Genomic DNA, 18,595 nt, shown 5'->3' with positions numbered 1-18,595 from the left:
CCCCAGCCCGAATTTTATCCTCTTTTTAAGAATCATTGCAAAGACTGAGGTGGTGTTTTTTTTGTTTGTTTGTTTTGCACTTGCTACTTTTCAAATGTCTTTACCTTAATATGCCAGAATAACACCTTTTTAATCTTTTCATTTCTCCCTATTGGAAATTTCCTAGAAATTTCACTTATTAAAAACTGAGTTGGTGGCTGTAGAAAGAACTGGGTTTGTAGCTGCGGAGTTTGGGAAAGGAGTTCATCCAGGTAAGGATGAAGACAAAAGGAATTGTAAGAAGGGGAGGAGGAGGAGGGTCAGGAGACCAGTCTCAGCCAGCTTGGAAATGGTAATTTGCAGTGAGCAGTTTTTTTTTTTTTTTAAGAGAGAGAAAGAATTTTTTTTTTTAATATTTATTTTTAGTTTTCGGCGGACACAACATCTTTGTATGTGGTGCTGAGGATCGAACCCGGGCCGCACGCATGCCAGCCTAGTGCGCTACCGCTTGAGCCACATCCCCAGCCCCCAGTGAGCAGTTTGAGTTCTAATTGCATTTTGAAACCTCAATGTGCCAATTGAGATTATTTAACCTTATAGCTGTGGTCTTCTAATTTAGTTCTAAGAAAAAAAAAAAAAAACAATCGTAGGGAATTTGAATGAAAGGTCATCTGAACTCTAAATTATCCTTGGAGTAAAGTGTCCATTGGTTAAGTGTGCATGACAATAGGCAATGATGTTTAAACACATAGCCAGCTGGAGTCCCCAAAGGCAAAATGTTCTGGCAAGCCTTAGCCATTGAAAACCCCATTGTTTTGTATTCATCTCTTGAGAGCAAAAGAAAATTCAATAGGCCCAGTTAATCTTGCTGTTTGAAACCAGCGGTGCTTTACTACTAAGCTGCATCCCCAGCCTTTTAAAAATTTTTTAATTTTTATTTATTTATTTTTTGAGACGGAGTCTCATTAAGTTGCTGGAGTTGTCCTTCAACTTGCAATCCTCCTGCCTCAGCCTTCTGAGCTGCTGGGATTATAGGCGTGGACTACCTCACCTGGTTTATTTTAGCTCTTTAAAGATGTTCATACACACACATACACAGAAAAAGAAAAAATAAGGAAAAGAGAAAAACCATTTACAGAGGTGTGAACCAGAGTACTTATCAGAATCAGTAAGATGCACTGTCTTTTTATGTGGTGCTGAGGATCGAACTTGCCAGGAAAAATCAATCCTTTATAGTCCCAGAAGGGTTGCAAGTTCCTTTATTAAGGCAGTTTTATTCAAACCAGATTCCAAATAAAGGCATGGAATTTCTACCAAAAAGCAGCAGCTCATCCTGAGAAGACACGTGGGGCAGAAAAGGTGAGCCAAGGAAGAGGAAATCACACAGGCCTCAAGTGGGTACCACACTCAAATCCAAGGGCTGCAGATTCTTTCAAAGAGGATCTCGCTTTGGATCCTACTTCTGGCACCACAAATTATGTCACCCTGAGTAGCAGAAGAGATTCTAAAGAAAAATGAGTCTAGTTGGAAATGAGCAGGCAATTATAATCCAGGATATATGTGTTATGACAGATAAGCGTATCCAAGGAAGCTAGGGCATAGCTGGGGCAGGGGCTTAGTGCTAGAGTGCTCGCCTAGCATGTGTGAGGCACTGGGTTTGATCCTCAGCACCACATAAAAATAAATAAAGGTATTGTGTCCATCTATAATTTTTTTTAAAGGAGGGGAGCTAGGGCAAAGGAAACTTTTAAAGGTAAAAAAAGGGTTCATATGGGGCTGGGGTTGTGGCTCAGTGGTAGAGTGCTCACCTAGCATGTGTGAGGCACTGGGTTCGATCCTCAGCACCACATACGTAAAAAATTAAGATATTGTGTCCACCTAAAACTAAAAAATAAATATTAAAAAAAAAAGAAAAAAAATGGGGGAGGTTTTCATTTAATCTGTCCAGAGACAATGTTCATTAGCCGCAGAGGCTCATTGAAGGAGCTGAAGCTGAAAATTACTAATTGGCAACATTCATATTGCTGGAAAAAAGCAACTTTTTATTGATTTTTTTTTGTGTGTGTGCTGTCAGAATTCTTTTAATACTATTATCAAAAGCATTTTTGCATAATGAACTTCAGAGAGTGTCACAGTTTTCAGACATACAAATATGAGACTACCCACCTTTCTCACTTTCTGGCTCCATATTGATCGGTTTTGTTGGTACTAGAGACTAAACCCAGGGGTACTTTATCACTGAGCCACATCCCTAGCCCTTTTTGAGACAGTGTTTTTAAATTTCTGAGGCTGAACTTGCAATCCTCCTGTCTTAGCCTCTTGAGTTGCTAGGGTTACAAGTACCACCATGTTCAATTTCCATGTTGGTTTTGATCTATTGTAGGAATTGATAGTTTTCACAATATATTTGGGTTTTTTTGTGTGTGTGTTTGTTTGTTTGCCTCAGCCTCTCAAGCTGCTGGGATTATAGGCATGCACCACCACACCTGGCTAAATACATTTTTATAAGTGCACACACAGAGGCCAATGCAGAGAAAGATCTAGAAGGGCTTACAGCACACTGACAAAAAAACTTTACAAACCCACTGTATGCTAGCACAGTGCTGAGTACCAAAAAAAAGTTTTACAGAGAATTCTAGGTATACACAATCGTGAAAATTATCTGTGGACTCTTTCGTGTTGCTTTAGGTGATCTGATCGTGCAAAAGTCTTACAACATCTGGTGCATAGGTAGGGCCGTTCTCCGCTGTGCTTCCTTTTGTGGCGTCGGAGCTCATCTGAGCGGGTGAATTTCCATGTGCATCCTATCGCATTGCATATATAGGGCTTATCCCCTGAAACAGAGAAAAGAGAGGCTTTTAATACGTCAGGGTCAGGTGGGGCAGGGATTTTGAAAGTGAAGAAGGAAAATGTCGAGCATGTTGGGGTGGGAGAGAGACAGACGAGAGGACACTGGGGGGGGTGAAAGTGGAAATGCTGATAGGCAACATGAATTGGAGGAAAACTGTGAAGGACAGAAAGAAAAATAAAACAGAAGGGAGGTAGAGGTTAACAGGAAAGTCAGTGGGGTGTAGGAAGAGTGAAGGAAGGGGCATGCCTACCAGGTATTCCATGAAGTGACAGTCCCAGGAAAGGTAGAGGCAAGAGCCTCCAAGACAGGCCTGGTGGTAAGTGCCTAGAGTCTCAGGCCAAGAGGTGGGGTGACAACAATCTCAACCAATCCCATAGTTGTGTAAAAATACAAATCTATAGCCACTTGCCCCTCCCCAACACTGGGGCCCTCACTTACCAGTGTGTTTGCGCTCATGGATTTGGAGGTGGGAAAACTTTGTGTAAGATTTCCCACAGTCCTGGTAGGTGCAGGTATAGGGCTTCAGAATGTCAGAATTTTTCTGAAACTGATATCTCTGAGTCTTATTTTCTGGGAATTGTCCCTGAATCAAAGGGGAGCTTGAATCGTTTAGGAATCCTGGGTATGGTAATGATGAGGACTGATGGGGCATCATCTGACCCCTGTAGAGGGTCTGGTCACCACCAGGGATTGCCATCTGATCGCCATAGAGGGTCTCGTCACCAGCACCGGGGATTGCCATCTGATCGCCGTAGAGGGTCTCGTCACCAGCACCGGGGATTGCCATCTGATCGCCGTAGAGGGTCTGGTCACCACCGGGGATTGCCATCTGATCCCCGTAGAGGGTCTGGTCACCACCAGGGGTTGCCATCTGACCCCCGTAGAGGGTCTGGTCAGCACCGGGGGTTGCCATCTGACCCCCGTAGAGGGTCTGGTCAGCACCGGGGGTTGCCATCTGACCCCCGTAGAGGGTCTGGTCAGCACCGGGGGTTGCCATCTGACCCCCGTAGAGGGTCTGGTCACCACCTGGGGTTGCCATCTGACCCCCGTAGATGGTCTGGTCATCACCGGGGGTTGCCATCTGACCCCCATAGAGGGTCTGGTCACCACCTGGGGTTGCCATCTGACTCCCATAAAAGGTCTGGTCACCACCTGGGGTTGTCATCTGACCCCCATAGAGGGTCTGGTTACTATTGAGATTTGCCATCGGACCCCCATAGTAGGTCTGGTCACCACTAGGGGTTGTCATCTGACACCTATAAAGGATCTGATTACTACTTGCCATTGTCATCTGACCCCCACAGAGGGTCTGGTCACCACTGGAAGTCATGGTATAGTCCTCAATCAGAGTCTGAATACCCCTGAAGGTCATCACATGGCCCCTTTTAAGAGTTGTTGGTTGGCTTCCATAGAGAGTCTGATTCTCACTGAGGGTCATCATCTGTCCTCCGCACAGGGCTGTCATCTGGATCTCACTGAGAGTCTGATTACCTATTAATGTCTTCTTTTGGCTAACTTCACTAGAGATTGTCATCATGCTTGCAGTGACAGTAGTTTTCTGGCAATCAATGAGTGATGTCTCTGGGGTATCAGCGATATTCATCATCTGGAATTCTGCTGAGGATTTTATCTGATCAAAGGATGTCATTTTTGGGTTCATGGACAAAGTCCCACTTAGTTCTCCAAGGAGTGTATCAAGGGCTTCACTAGGAGGAATCTGCTGGGTGAGGACCATTCCAGGGATGTTAGAACATACAGAAGTCTCCATTGAAGGCCTCCAGGAAGGCATTGATTGACTCTGGGTGGACTCATGAAGTCTGCCCTCACCAGAGATGGTCAGAGGCATATAGAGCTGTGGCTCTGGCACTGCTGACATTTTTTCCATGTCCTTATAAGATTCAGTGAAGACCTGGAGAAGCTCCTCAATTTCTTCAATTGTCTGGAAGAAGGAGTTCATCTCTTTGCTATTACATGATGAAATGAGATCTTCAGTTGTGGGATCCTGAAAAAGGAAAAAAAAAAAAAAAAAAAAAAAAGAAGAAAAGGTAAGAGTCTATCCCAGCTTTAATCCCAATTCCACAAACTCTTCCCCATCCCTACTGACACTATCTAGCCCATTCCACCATCATCTCATGCCTTGAAGCCTGAAACTGCCTCAAGCTGGTACAGTCTCCACACAAACAGTCAGATTAACATCTCTAAAATGCAAACTCCTCCTATGCTCTTCCTGCCGAGTGCTCATCCCAGAGGCTTTTCCAAGGATGCTCTCCCTTCCCAAACATCTTATTAGGGACTCAGTTAAATGAATGAACTTTCACATTTCTCATCTCATTTCATTCCTACCATAACTCCAGGATATGGGAGTTATGATTAATACCATTTTAAAAATTAGTGAAGTGACTTGGGCCAGGTGGACTCCAGAGGCTGAGACAGGAGAATTTCAAGTTCAAGGCCAGCCTTGAACTTAGGGAGACCTTGTCTCAAAATAAAAAATAAAAAGGACAGGAGACATAGCTTACTGGTAAAGTGCCCCTGGGTTCAATCCCCAGTATACACACACACACACACACACACACACACAAAAAAAAGGCCAGAAAAATAACAAGTGTTGTTGAGAATGTGAAAAAATTGGAACTCTTCTATACCATTGGCAGGAATGCATAACAAAATGGTACAATTACAGTATGGCTATTAAAAATAGAATTACCATATGATCCAGCAATCCTACTTCTCAGTATTTACCTCAAAGAATTGAAGAAAACAGGGTTTGGAGGAGGTATTTGTGCACCCATGTTCATAGCATGGTAGATAAAACAGATGAATTAATAAGTAAAATGTGGTATATACAAATAATGGATTTTTTTTTAGTCTTAAAATGTAAGAAAATGATGACATATGCTATAATGTGGATTGACCTTGAGGACATTATGCATCATGAAATAAACTAGTCACAAAAAAAAGACAAATACCATGTGATGTCGTTTACATAGCATACTTCACAACAGTCAAATTCATGGGAGCCAGTGTGATGGTGGTTGACCCTGTGATGGGGGAAGGGAAATGAAAAATTACTCTTTAGTGGATACAGAAATTCTATGCGATAAAGTCCTCATTATAATCAACCTCCAGTCAGGCCCAGATTGCAAGTTTGAGGCCAATCTCAGCAGCTTGGTGAGACCCTGTCTCAAAATAAAATTTTTAAAAGTGGTGCGGGTGTGGCTTAGTGATGAAGCTCAACGAGTTTAATCCCTAGTACGGGAAGCGGGGGGAAATCGAACTCTAATATAACATCTTTCTTTTGTATTTCCTCTCCAACCATTTCTCCAGCGTACTAGTGTAATTCCTGTCTACCCCTCCCCCCACCACCACTGAACTGGCATCTCCTCTAAGCCCGAGAACTCTATTCGTCAAGCAGAGCTGCCAGATACCGCAGTGAAACCGAACCAAAGAAGAATTTCTGATTTCCACACCACCGGCTCAGGATCTGCCTCAGATCGCTAAGGCTTCAGGTTCTCAGGAAAGCAGATGGGATCTATCCCAGATTAAAGGGATTCTTAAAACAATCAGTCCTATCCACAGATAGGCCTCCGTCTCTGGCTCGCTAACTGTATGTCCTTTTTATTTTTTTTGAGTCAGGGTCTCCCTAAATTGCTTAGGACCTCGCTAAAATGCTGAGGCTGGCCATGAACTTGTGATCTTCCTGCCTCAGCCCTCCAAATCGCTGGGATTACAGGAGTGCAACACCTCGCCTGGCCCTAACGTGTTTTTAACTGAACCCTCCCAGGTCACTCTGACTCATCTGCTTGGGGTTCTGTTCTGCGTATCCTTCGGTGCCTTCTACTCACAACGACGTTTGCAGATGCCCAGCACCGGGCCACAGTTTGGGACTCCTGTGGGCAGTCAAGGCCTCGACTCTGGCCTCAAGAGGCCTTCAGGTGCTTCCGACATTGTCTGGTGCAGACCCAGTTTGTTTGGTGGAAGGTATTTCCTGGGCAGGGCAACCATGTCGAGGTGATCCATGAACGTGACCCAGAGTAAAGGATCCATTTCGTACACCTCTGCCTCGTCTTCCCGCATTAACCAACCCGCCAACTTGGGAGTTTTTGATTTCCCAGTCTGGGACAAACCACCTTTTGCCCACGGATTTGAAGGCGTAGACTCACCAGAAGTGGATCCAGAGTTCCAGCCCAGGCCTAAGCCCTGCGAGGCCTGTGCACGTCGAGGCCTGTGCACGTCGAGGCCTGTGCACGTCGAGGGCTGCGCACGTCGAGAGCTGCGCCTACAGCCAACAGAAGAACTCGCACTGGGAGCAGGGCGCGGTGCTGGGCCCTTTTATCGCCCTGAGGGATGCTCTGGGTTCCGGATTCCCTCCCCCTTTCAACCACGCCCTCCAGGGTGGAGCCCACCATCAACTCGCGCCTTTTAAATTTCCATTTCAAGACTTCAGGACGCCAAGAGTGATTGTATTACCTACCTGAGGCACCTCCAGACCAAGCTGTAATCCTTTCCTGCGATCCCACTGCGGGGTGAAGCAATTCACATTAATTGGCCATTTCATCTCAACCACAGTCCTAGGAGGTACATTTTATCTTGGTCATTATGTGACGCGTAAACTGAAGATACTGAAACAGTTGCTGAAGGTCACAAAAAGAGAGAACCTGGATTTGAACTCAAACGGTTTTGCTCGTGTCTGTACTGCATTAAATACACAGCCTCAAACTTCTGGCGCAGTGCTCAGCCGCTCGATTATGCAGATCCCATCTCTTTGACCGCTGTAAATTTAATCAAAATTTATTCTAGCGTGAAATCCTGAGGATTCGATCAGATCTCCCTAGAAATGATAGTGGCTTCTTCGTCACCCCCCACCCTAAGTACTGGGGATTTAACTCACCTCCCCAATTGTATTCATTTATCAGTGCTGGGGATTGAATCTAGGGGTACCGTACCGCCGAGCAATATCCCCTGCCCTTTTTATTGTATCTTTTAAATTTTGAGACAGGGTTTTAGGAAATTGTCTTAATTTGCGATCATCCCTTCCAAAGCGACTGGCTAATACTTTGATGTTCATCTATTCCTGGTCCTAAGTCTTAAGAGATTGTTTCAAATCAGCAGGAAAGGCACAATCAGAGTCACATGACTGACCTCTGACCCCCCTGGTGGCTTTTCTCCAAGTCTATGGTAGGTGCTGGCCAAAGCTGAAGGTTTAGAAATAGATTTCCTTTTTTTCTTTCTTTTTAAAAATATTTATTTATTTTTTTAGTTTTAGGTGGACACAATATCTTTCTTTTCTGTGGTGCTGAGGATCGAACCCAGTGCCTCAAGCACGCTACCACTTGAGCCACATCCCGAGCCCTAGAAATAGATTTCTTTTAAAACTGTTTTTCACGGGGCTGGAGATGTGGCTCAAGTGGTAGCGTGCTCGTCTAGCATGCGTGAGGCAATGGGTTCAATTCTCATCCTCACATAAAAATAAAATAAAACAAAAAAATAATTACTAAAAAGAAAAAACTGTTTTTCTCACTAATTCTTAAAAATTCGTCCTATACTCCCAGGAATGCATGCCCCAATTAGATGTCTGGCCCCTCTACCAGCTCTGTATCTCAGATTTTCTGTCTACTAAATTTTGGCTATCGCCAAGGTTGCACACAAGGCTGGATATCTGAGGGGCCAAGGATTTAGAAAGGGTCCCATCTGGCCAAAACTTTTGCAATGCCAGATGTGGTACTAGCCATTGAACCCAGGAACACTCTACTACTGAACATCTACATTCCAGTCCTCTTAAAAAAAAAAAAAAAAAAAAAAAAAAAAAACACTGGTGGGAGGCAGTACTAGGATTGAACCCAAAAAAGTTTTGCCACTAAGCTATATCTTCATTCATTTTTATTTATTTTATTTTGAAACAGGGTGTCTCTAAATTGCTGAGAGTCTCACTATATTGCTGAGACTGGTCTAGAACTTGTGATCTTCCTGTCTCAGCTTCTTGAGTAGCTGGGATTACAGGTATGGACCATTGTGCCAAGATAAAAAATGTTCTCTTTGGTTTTAACCTCTTGCACATAAGTCCAGTTCTTTGCTGCCTCCCGCAACATACATCTTGTTCCTCAAGACTTGTTTAACATTTGGACCAACTTGCATGAAATTTTTGGATATATTGAGACATTTGTGAAACAATAAGACCTCTCACATTTGGAAGGTAGAGTATTTCTAATGATTTAGGGGAGTCTTTCTAATGGTATTTGTGTAACTTTCCACTGGCTGTAATGAAATGTTGCCACTGGCAAAGATGTAGCCATTTCTCATTCTTGGCCACCTTTGGTCTTATTTTTATGAACTCTCTTTTCTGACTTTTCCTGATATTGCATTTACCTATGATCATACTCTCCCTTGCACCCTGACTACTTTGTCCCCACTCAGATGGTTATTTAACATTATAAAAATTTTAGCTGGGTGTGGTGACTCCCAGTGACTTGGGAACCTGGAGGTAGGAGAATTGCAAATTCCAGACCAGCTTCAGCAACTTGGTAAGGCCCTAAGCAACTTAGTGAGATCCTGTCTCAAAATAAAAAAAATAAATTAAATAAAGACTGGGGATGTAGCTCAAAGATAAAGTACCCCTGACTTAAAACACACACACACACACACACCCATATATATATATATATATTTTTTTTTTCTTTTTCTTTTTGCTTCTTTGTGTATGTGATAATCCTAGCCACTCAAGAGGCTGAGGCAGGAGGATCACTTTAGCCCAGGAATTTGTGACCAGCCTTGGCAACATAATGAAGGAAAAAAAAAAATCTTGCTTTCTCATCTTGCTTTGACATCTCAAGGAAATGCACCCTCAAATGGGGTTTTAGAAAAAAATAGCCATGTTCCAAATTCTTCCAGAGTTGTTCAACTATACTATAAAAATTGCCTCACTTGTTACTTCAGTAATGTGAGGAAAACTGCCAAGATGCAGAGAAAAATATCAGGGTTGCTTCTATTCAGAAGAGTAATAAGTCATGTTTCTATCTTGTACCCCTGAAGGGTATTTCACCTCTGTGGTGTTCCTCTTCCAAATCCAAACCTCAGCCTGAGTGTAACCAAGACACAGACTCTTTGAGGGATATTCTTTTTTTTAAATTTATTTTTTAGTTTTTTTTAGGTGGCCACAATATCTGTATTTTATTTTTATGTGGTGCTGAGGATTGAACCCAGTGCCCTATGCATGTTAGGCGAGCACTCTGCCACTGAGCCACAACTCCAGCTCCCGAGGGATATTCTTAAAAAAAAAAAAAAAAGAACAAAAAACAAAACCCTGACTAGAATTCTTCTAAGATGTCTGAGGTGTGAAAGAAAAGGCAGCACAAAGAAACTGTCATGATAGAGGAAACTAAGGAAACGCGCAATTAGTGTAATATAGTATCCTGGTCTTGATTCTGGAAAAGAAAAGAGTGGAAAACTATTGCAAACCAAATATAGTCTTCACCAATCTAAAGTTAATTTTGTTAATCTTTTAGAAGAATCAACGTTTTGGCTGGGGATGTGTCTCAGTGGTAGAGCATTTGATTGCTTGATGGGCCTGTCACACCCTGGGTTTGATTCACAGCACTAAAAAAAAAGAGAGAGAGAGAGAGAGAACCAACCTTCAGTGTTAGTAGTTTTTCTGTTTTCTATTTTGTTTAACCTCCCCTCTAATCTTTATTATTTCCTACCTCTTGCCAATTTCGTTTATTCTCCTTTTTCTAGTTACTTAAACAGTAAGGTTAGGTTATCAATTTCTTTCTTTTTTTTTTAAGCATTCTTTTTTTAAAAAAAGTTTATTTTATTTTATTTATTTAGTTTTATGTGGTGCTGAAGATCAAACCCAGTGCCTCACACGTGCTAGATAAGCAATCTGCCACTGAGGCCCAACCCCAGCCCCTTGATTTTTTTTTTTAATTGCAAATAAAAAGTTTAATTTCTCAGAAACTGAGTTCATCATTTATAAATACAATAAAGCATAGTCCACTCAAATTTAAGTTACAGTATTTCAACAAAATGACAACTTTCTTAAAAGGTCATAGATGAGTGATTTGTCTCACCCAGAACACTAAATGATTTGAAATGAGAAAAATGAACATTTTTTTTTTAGATGTTAAAGCAAAAGTTTATTGATTTCTTTCTTTCTTTTTGATTTTTTGGTACTGGGGATTGAACCTAGGGGCACTTTACCACTGAGCTACATTCCCAGTCTTTTATTATTATTTATTTTTATTTGGAAACAGGGCCTCAGTAAGTTGCTGTTTTTCTTGTTTTTTAATGTATTTCACTTACTGTACAAATGAAAGTAGTGTGTTTTCATTTTTTTCTAAGTATTTTTAAAATATTTTTTAGTTGTTGGTGGACCTTTATTATTTATTAATTTATATGTGGTGCTGAGAATCGAACCCAGTGCCTCACACATGCTAGGCAAGCACTCTAACCACTGAGCCTCAGCCCTCTAAGTATTTTTAAATTTCCCTATGATTTGTTATTTGACTCATTGGTTGTTTAATATGTGTTAATTTTCACAGATTTGTGAAGGTTCCAGTTTTTCTTCTGTTATTGATTTTTTTCCCCCAGTACTGGGGATTGAACTCAGGGATGCTCTACTGAGCTACATCCCCAGCCCTTAATTTTTTTTTTTTTTTTAATTTTGAGACAAGGTCTCACAAAATTGCCGAGCCTGGCTCAAACTTAGAATCCTCCTGCCTCAGCCTCCTCAATAGCTGGGATTACAAGTGTGCACCACAGTGCCTGTCTTCTGTTATTAATTTCTAACTTCATCCCATTGTGGTCAGACAAGATACTTTATATCTTATTTATTTATCTATTTTTTTTTGGGGGGGGGGTACTGGGAATTGAACACAGGGGCACTCAACCACTAAGCCACATCCCCAGCCCTATTTTGTATTTTATTAGAGAGAGTCTCACTGAGTTGCTTAGCGTCTTGCCATTGCTGAGGCTAGCTTTGAACTTGTGATCCTCCTGCCTCAGCCTCCCAAATATCATTTATTTTTTAAAAAAAGATTGTAAATTGGCTTGAAGTCTAGGCAGGTGAGTTATTTGTCACACCCAGAACACTTAATGATTTGAAATGAGAAAATGAACATTTTTTTTTAAAGATGTTAATATTAGAGAAGTCCCATGTGCACTGGAGATGTCCTGTGCCTCCTGACTTACCTTATGCTTGGCTGTTCTATACATTATTAAGAGTGGATTATTGAAATCTCCAACTTTGTTACTGTAGAGATATTTCTCCTTTCAATTTTGTCAGTTTTGCCTCATCTATTTTTGATGATCTGTTATTAAGTGCATAAATATTTACAATTGTTTTATTAATATATACTCTTTTTCTTTGTCTTTTGCAACCTTTTCTGATTTAAAAACCTGTTTTTTTTTTCTGATATTAGTATAACAAATCCTTTTCTCTTGTTTACTGTTTGCATGGAATGCATTTCATTTTTCCAAACCTTCTCTTCTCTCTCTCTCATCACCACCTACCGCCCCTCTTTTTGAGAGGAGTCTCACTATGTTTCTCAGGCTGATCTCAAACTTCTGTTCTGGGCCCAAGTGATCCTCTGCAGCAACCTTCCAAGTAGCTGGGACTACAGGTGTGGGTCATCTAGCCCAGCTCACCCTTTCACTTTCAACCAATTTTATACCTTGGAATCTAAAGTGAGGCCAGCCTCAGCAATTTAGTGAGGCCCTAAGTATCTTAGAAAGACTATGTCTCAAATTGTTTTAAAGTAAAAAGGGTTGGGGATGTGGCTCAATGGTTAAGCACCCCTGAATTCAGTCCCCAGTACTACTACTACCAATAATAATAATAATAATAATAATAATAATAATAATATCAAATAAAAATAAAGTGAGTCTCTGGGAGAGAGGAGGGATGGGGAAAAGAGAAGAACTATAGAATGAATTTGACAAAACTATGCTATGTTCATATATGATTATTCCACAGTGAATTTCACCCTTATGCATATTTGTAAAGCACTAATTTAGAAAAATAATAAAAAAATAGAAGAAAGACCAGTAGAGCAGAGAAAAAGGGACAGATCGGGGGACAAAGGGAGGAAAAAAGGAAGCAGTGGGGACTGAAATTGATGCATTGTATGATTATATCAAAATGAATACCTCACTATTTTGTATAACTATAATGCACTAATAAAACTCACTTTATTAAAGTGAATTTAAAAAAATAAAGTGAGTATTTTGTAAATGATATATATTTGAATCTTTTTTGTTGTTGTTGGATGCTGAACCCAGAGCTTCAGGAATACCAGGCAAGTCCTCTACCACTGAGCCTGAGTCATATTTTTTAATCCAATTTCTGTTTTTGGATTGGATAGCTTAATCCACTTACATTTGAAAGGTTTACCAATAAGAAGGAATTTAATCACACCATTTTGCTATTTGTTTTTTATATGCCCTTAAGCTCTTGTTCTCTTGCTTGCTCTCTCTCTCTTTTTTTTTTTTGTTTCTTCCTGCCTTGGTTTCTTCTTTTGTGTTTAGTTTACTTTTTTGTACTGAAAGATTTTAATACCATATATATGGAATTTATGTTCATATATATATATATATATATATATATATATATATACACACACACACACACTTTTGTGCATATTCTATATTCTTTGTAGTTATTTTATTTTGTAAACTTTGTTGTGTGATGTCTCTGTGCTAAAGATTAGTCTGAGATAATTTTAAGGTCTTCTCTGAGCCTATGCCTTTTCCTGGGCATGCACAGTGACTTTCTATGACCAAGGATATGGTGTTTTGATGTTCCCCTTTGCTTTAGGGACAATACAACAACCAAATAAGATGACCCACAACTGTAGTCCCAGTGGGCCAGGAGCGGTGGCACACACCTGTAATCGAAGCAGCTCAGGAGGCTGAGGATTGAATCCAGGGACTCGCACAGGCTAGGCAAGCACTCACTGCTGAGCCACAACCCCAGCCCTAGAGCCTCACTTTTGCTGAAGCTGGGTTTGAACTCATAATCCTTCTGCCTCAGCCTCCCAAACCACTGAGATTACAGGCATGCACCACTGTGCCTGGCAACAGTGTGTTATATAATTTAAAAAATATTCTTTTTCCAAAGAACTAAATTTTTAGCCAGGTGCAGTGGTGCACATCTGTAATTCCAGCAACTCCAGAGGCTGAGGCAGGATCACAAGTTCAGTTCAAGGCCAGCCTCAGCAATTTAGCAAGGCCCTAAGCAACTTAGGGAGACCCTGGCTCAAAATAAAAAATGAAAAGGGCTCCGTGCTTAAGCACCCCTGGATCCATACTTCAATACCAAATTTAAAAGAAACAAAGAAAGAATAAAATTATAGCTTTACATATTAAAGAATATTAAATTACTATAAGGGGAAAGAGGAATTATAAAGGAAAGAGGAGGGCTAAAGATTTCAACAAAGAGCCCTAGTGGGAAACTTCATTTCTGCAGGGAAAGAGATCTTTTGGAGGAAAATGAATAAATAGATCTCTAGACAGCAATAATTCCTAGGGTACAGGGTATTGATTTAACATTCAAGCAGCCATCTTAAATGTTAACCGCCATCTCATAAATTTTACTTTCCTATACTTTCTCTTACCAGATCTCCCTCCACCCCCATTAGTGGCCTACCCCATGGTACCAAAACCCTAAGCCAATCCCAGAAGGACAGACCCCTTGACTCTGGAAAGCCCCTCGGTGCCATGGACCTAAGTCAATCCCATGCTGTTCCCCACCCACCTGGCTCTGATGCAAGCACCCCAGTATACCCCACAGCCCCACAACCACAATCCAAACCCCTGCCCCACAAAGGCTGAACACCCGAACATCTCGGGGCCTCTCTATAGAGAGATGGTCCTTATTTGTCAGCTTTGACAAATAAACCTTCCTGTGGATCTCTGTCTGGACTCCATCTTTCATTTCTCTCTAGCCCCTCTCTTGCTTTCTCATTTTCCTTTCAAAGGGTCCATCTCTTCATTGGGTTCAGAGTCAAATGGCATCCCCTGATCCCCACTCCTGTTATGGAACCTCCATATTAAGTCATTTCCACCTAGGTCACTCTGGTCCTGTGTCTTCTGCACACTAGGTGGCACCCATGTCCTAGTTCTGATAGGTTTTGACAAATTTCCTTCTGTTTCCACGAATTTTCAATGCTATGGGGACTTTTAATTAAATGTGATTCCTTTCACCTCTTTCCTTCTGAATATTACCTTAGGGCCATTATATCTTTTCTTTACTGTTAATCTGTTGTGTCATGATTCCCTCTAAAAATGAGGGCATACCTGCAGGTACAGTGGCATATGCCTATAATCCCAGCAACTGTGGAGGCTGAACCAGGAGGATTCACAAGCTCAAGGCCAGCCTCTGCAATTTAGAAACCATTTCAAAATTAAAAATAAGAAGGGATGGGAAGGATGTAGCTCAATGGTAAAGTACCCCTGGGTTCAGTTCCCCAGTACAAAAAAAAAAAAAAAAAAAAAGCCTATCTGCTGTAGTTTCTGAAGCACTTTCCTTAGGGCAGGAGACTTCTGCATTAGTAGCCCCACTAAACCTCCAATTCTAAGGACTCCATTTCAATGAACTCTAAACAACAAGAATTTGTGATTCAGGGGCTCTTTCCTTCTGGTCTTGACATAATGATTGAGTTTCTTCATTGTGCTGAGTCTGTTAAAATAGCCACAGGTAGGGTTCTTTCAGAAGCACTCAGAGCCAAAGATTCCTGTCATTGAAAAGTAAAGCAATGCCGGGCTGGGTCTGTAGCTCAGTTGGTAGAGCACTCGTCTAGCATGCGTGAGGCACTGGGTTTGAGCCCCAGCACCACATAAAAATAAAATAAAGGTACTGTGTACGTCTACTATTAAAAATGTGTGTGTGTATGTGTGTGTGTGTAAAGCCATGCCTGTAATCCCAGTAATTTGGGAGACTGAGGTAGGAGAATTGTAAATTCAAGATCTAAGTAAAAAATAAACCAAAACTAGGTGTGGTAGCTTAAGCCTATAATCCCAGAAACTCCAGAGGCAGAGGCAGGAGGATGGCAAGTTTGAGATCAGACTGAGTGAATTTAGAGAATACACATCTCAAAATAAAAAGAACTGAGGATATAACTGAGGGGTAGAGCACCCCTGGGTTGGATCCCCAGGACCACAAACAAACAAACAAATCCAAGGCATGATAAAATTCTAAAGAGTTTATTTGAGCCAGAAGCAATTCATGAATGGAGAAACAACAAACTAGAAGAGACTGAGTGTTTCAATGACAAAGTGTCAGAGGCAAGTGTTTATGGGGAAACCGCAGAAGTAAATTAAATTATTTGATTGGTAACAGGTACACAATGGCCTTATTTGGTCTACTCCATTGATAAGTCCCTAGTTATATAACTATGTTTCTTGACTACTCTTGGTTGGTTGGACTTTAGTTTTGTTTCTAACATAAGCATTTGCCAGAAATGACCCAAGTTAAATTTCACCTATGTCTGCAGATCAAGCTAGTTTGAGGTCATCAATATGGCCTAACTGGTTTTGTCTGCTCTGGGATTCTTCAGGCCTGGTCACCGTTTTAGTTTACTTTAACAGTGGGAAAGTAATTTATTAAGGACCCAGGAGAACCAGTGGGGAAATAGGGAAGCAGGATGCTCAAGAGGCAGAAGCCAAGGAAGGGTACCATCTTGGATCCCAGAATCCACCTGACCCTGCTGGGGTCCTGAGGTATGGAGATGGGCTTTTGTATTTCTGGCCATTATCTAGCTAAGGACCAATTAGGGTGAGAGTCAAGTGGACCTGTTAACCTGCCAGGCACTTCCAGCCCTCCATACAGTAGGAGGTGAGCGTTTAGCAGTAAAATATGCAAGAGCTGGGGACGGGCACACAGAGTGATAAAGGGAACTGAGGACATGTGGGCGGGGTCCTGCGGTGACTACTGCAGCTAGATCTATTCTAAATATGCCTGAGATGGGATGAACTGTATTCTATCCTCCCAGATTCATACATTGAAGTCCTAACCCTTGATACTTACCTAACCCTCAGTAGGACTGTATTTGGAGACAGGGCCTTTGAAGTAGAAGCTAAGTTGTCATCAGGGTGGACCCTAATCCAATTTGGTGTCATTATAAGAAGAGAAAATTTGGACATGGGTAGACACAGAAAGGAGGCTGTGTGAAGACAGGGAGAAGACAGCTATCTACAAGCCAAGGAATTAGACCTGAGAAGAAACCAACCCTGCTGACACCTTGAATTCAGAATTCCAGCTTCCAGATTGTGAGGAGATAAAAATTGGTTGTTAAGTCACCCAGTCTGTTGAACTTTATTATGACAGCCCGAGCAGAGGAATATAGTACAGTGTCCTTGTGTCTAGAAACAGAAGAGGGTCTCCCTCCTTACCTCTATAGCAAACTAATTTTTAGGAGGAGTTCACACTTGGATATTTTCCCCCTCTATTTTAAAATTTTTATTTCTTTGTTAAAGAAAGAGCTTCTGGAGGTCAAATAAGAAAAATATACCAAACTCTAAGCACTATCAGGTTATGAAACAAATAATCTGAGGTAGAAATTGAGAAATTTAATCCATAATGTTTTTAGGGGGGTATTTATTCCTAGTCACCATAATGTCTCTCCAGTAAAATGTTTTTTTAAAAGTCTCAAATTCCAAAAGGTTAATAATCTATTCTCTAAATGGATGATGGAAAACTATGACCATACAAACTTTCGTCTTCTTAACAAAGTAAATTTACTAAAGATGCTGGACATTTCCAACAGTAGTAACCATAGGGAGGCCATTGTTTGTAACCATATTGTCCATATTGGGGTGGATAATAAGGTTTTTGTCTGTGTTTCCAGGCATAATTGTCACTCCAGGATCATCCCTGGCTGCTATCTTGCAACCAATTGCCTCTGTTTCTTTGGTTCCCACCAACTCTGCTATTCCATTCCTCAATAATTGGAGGGTTTTCAGGAGGGCATTTCAGTATTCCTGGGGTTTTGTCATCATCTTCTGTGAATCTATTTGGAACAGCTTCAGAAGTGTCTGTCATCCTGACAAGGGCTGTGTCTATCTAGCTCCAGCCCAATAACACGGATGAGACTTGCAGTGGATGTGATCTCCAGGCCACCACACAGTGGAATGCCAGATCACTCCCCATACTTGGATATCTTGTGAGGAGTCCACAGGTTAGTGAAAATATCTGTTTATTTTGATGGTAGTAGGGATTGAACCCAGAGGTGCCCTATTGCTGAGCTATATCCCCAGCCCTTTGTTGTTGTTATAAAGATGGGGTCCTGCTAAGTTGCTGAGACTGGCTTGGATCCTGCGATCCTCCTACCTCAGCCTCCTGAGTTGTTGGGATTACAGGGGAGTGCCCCTGGGCTTTCATTCAAGATATCCACTCTGTTAATGAAGCAACAATGCTTTCATTTCCAGTTGCTCCTATGCCAGCCACAGAACTGACATTACACCTATTGTTAAATATTTCACAATCACAGACTTAGAAGTTTCTATCTTCTCTGTTTCAAGTCCTGTCAATTTTCCCCAATTGATTTAAAAGTGTTTAATTATTGTTTTGTTTCCTAGTTCTTTAGTCTCATGAACATAGTGATGATTTATTGTATACTTTCCTTCAGTAGATGCCTGCAAACAAAACAACGATCTTTCCTGTATAGCCTCTGTTATGATTTGGATATGAGGTGTCCCTCAAAAGCTCATCTGTGAGACAATGCAAAAAGGTTCAGAGGAGAAATGATTGGGTTGTAAGAGTATTTTAATCCC

At 41.3% G+C, this 18,595-nt stretch overlaps 1 protein-coding gene and 1 pseudogene across 1 annotated transcript; both read right to left on the bottom strand.

Moving 5' to 3' along the window:
• Positions 1–2,637: 2,637 nt before the first annotated feature.
• LOC124075369 (Kruppel-like factor 18) lies at positions 2,638–4,367 on the bottom strand. Its single transcript, XM_046418904.1, has 2 exons — positions 3,269–4,367; positions 2,638–2,813 (listed from the first exon to the last, which is right to left on the bottom strand). The coding sequence occupies exons 1-2, from the start codon at positions 4,365–4,367 to the stop codon at positions 2,638–2,640; spliced, it is 1,275 nt and encodes a 424-aa protein (XP_046274860.1).
• A 2,656-nt stretch (positions 4,368–7,023) lies between these two features.
• LOC124075366 (RNA guanine-N7 methyltransferase-activating subunit-like protein) lies at positions 7,024–17,864 on the bottom strand (annotated as a pseudogene).
• Between the last annotated feature and the right edge of the window lie 731 nt (positions 17,865–18,595).

Source organism: Marmota monax, unplaced genomic scaffold, assembly GCF_021218885.2.
Source record: "Marmota monax isolate L192 unplaced genomic scaffold, Marmota_monax_Labrador192_F-V1.1 WCK01_AAM20220418_F8-fsc00008, whole genome shotgun sequence".
NCBI lineage: Eukaryota > Metazoa > Chordata > Mammalia > Rodentia > Sciuridae > Marmota > Marmota monax.
This window is presented reverse-complemented; position numbering and strand designations above follow the sequence as displayed.

Bases quoted from the DNA above. Each gene is read 5' to 3' on its own strand.
- LOC124075369 (XM_046418904.1), bottom strand. From the start codon at position 4,367: ATGATGACAATCTCTAGTGAAGTTAGCCAAAAGAAGACATTAATAGGT. The intron at 2,814-3,268 runs GTAAGTGAGGGC...TCTCTGTTTCAG, and splicing joins CCATGAGCGCAAACACACTG to GGGATAAGCCCTATATATGC.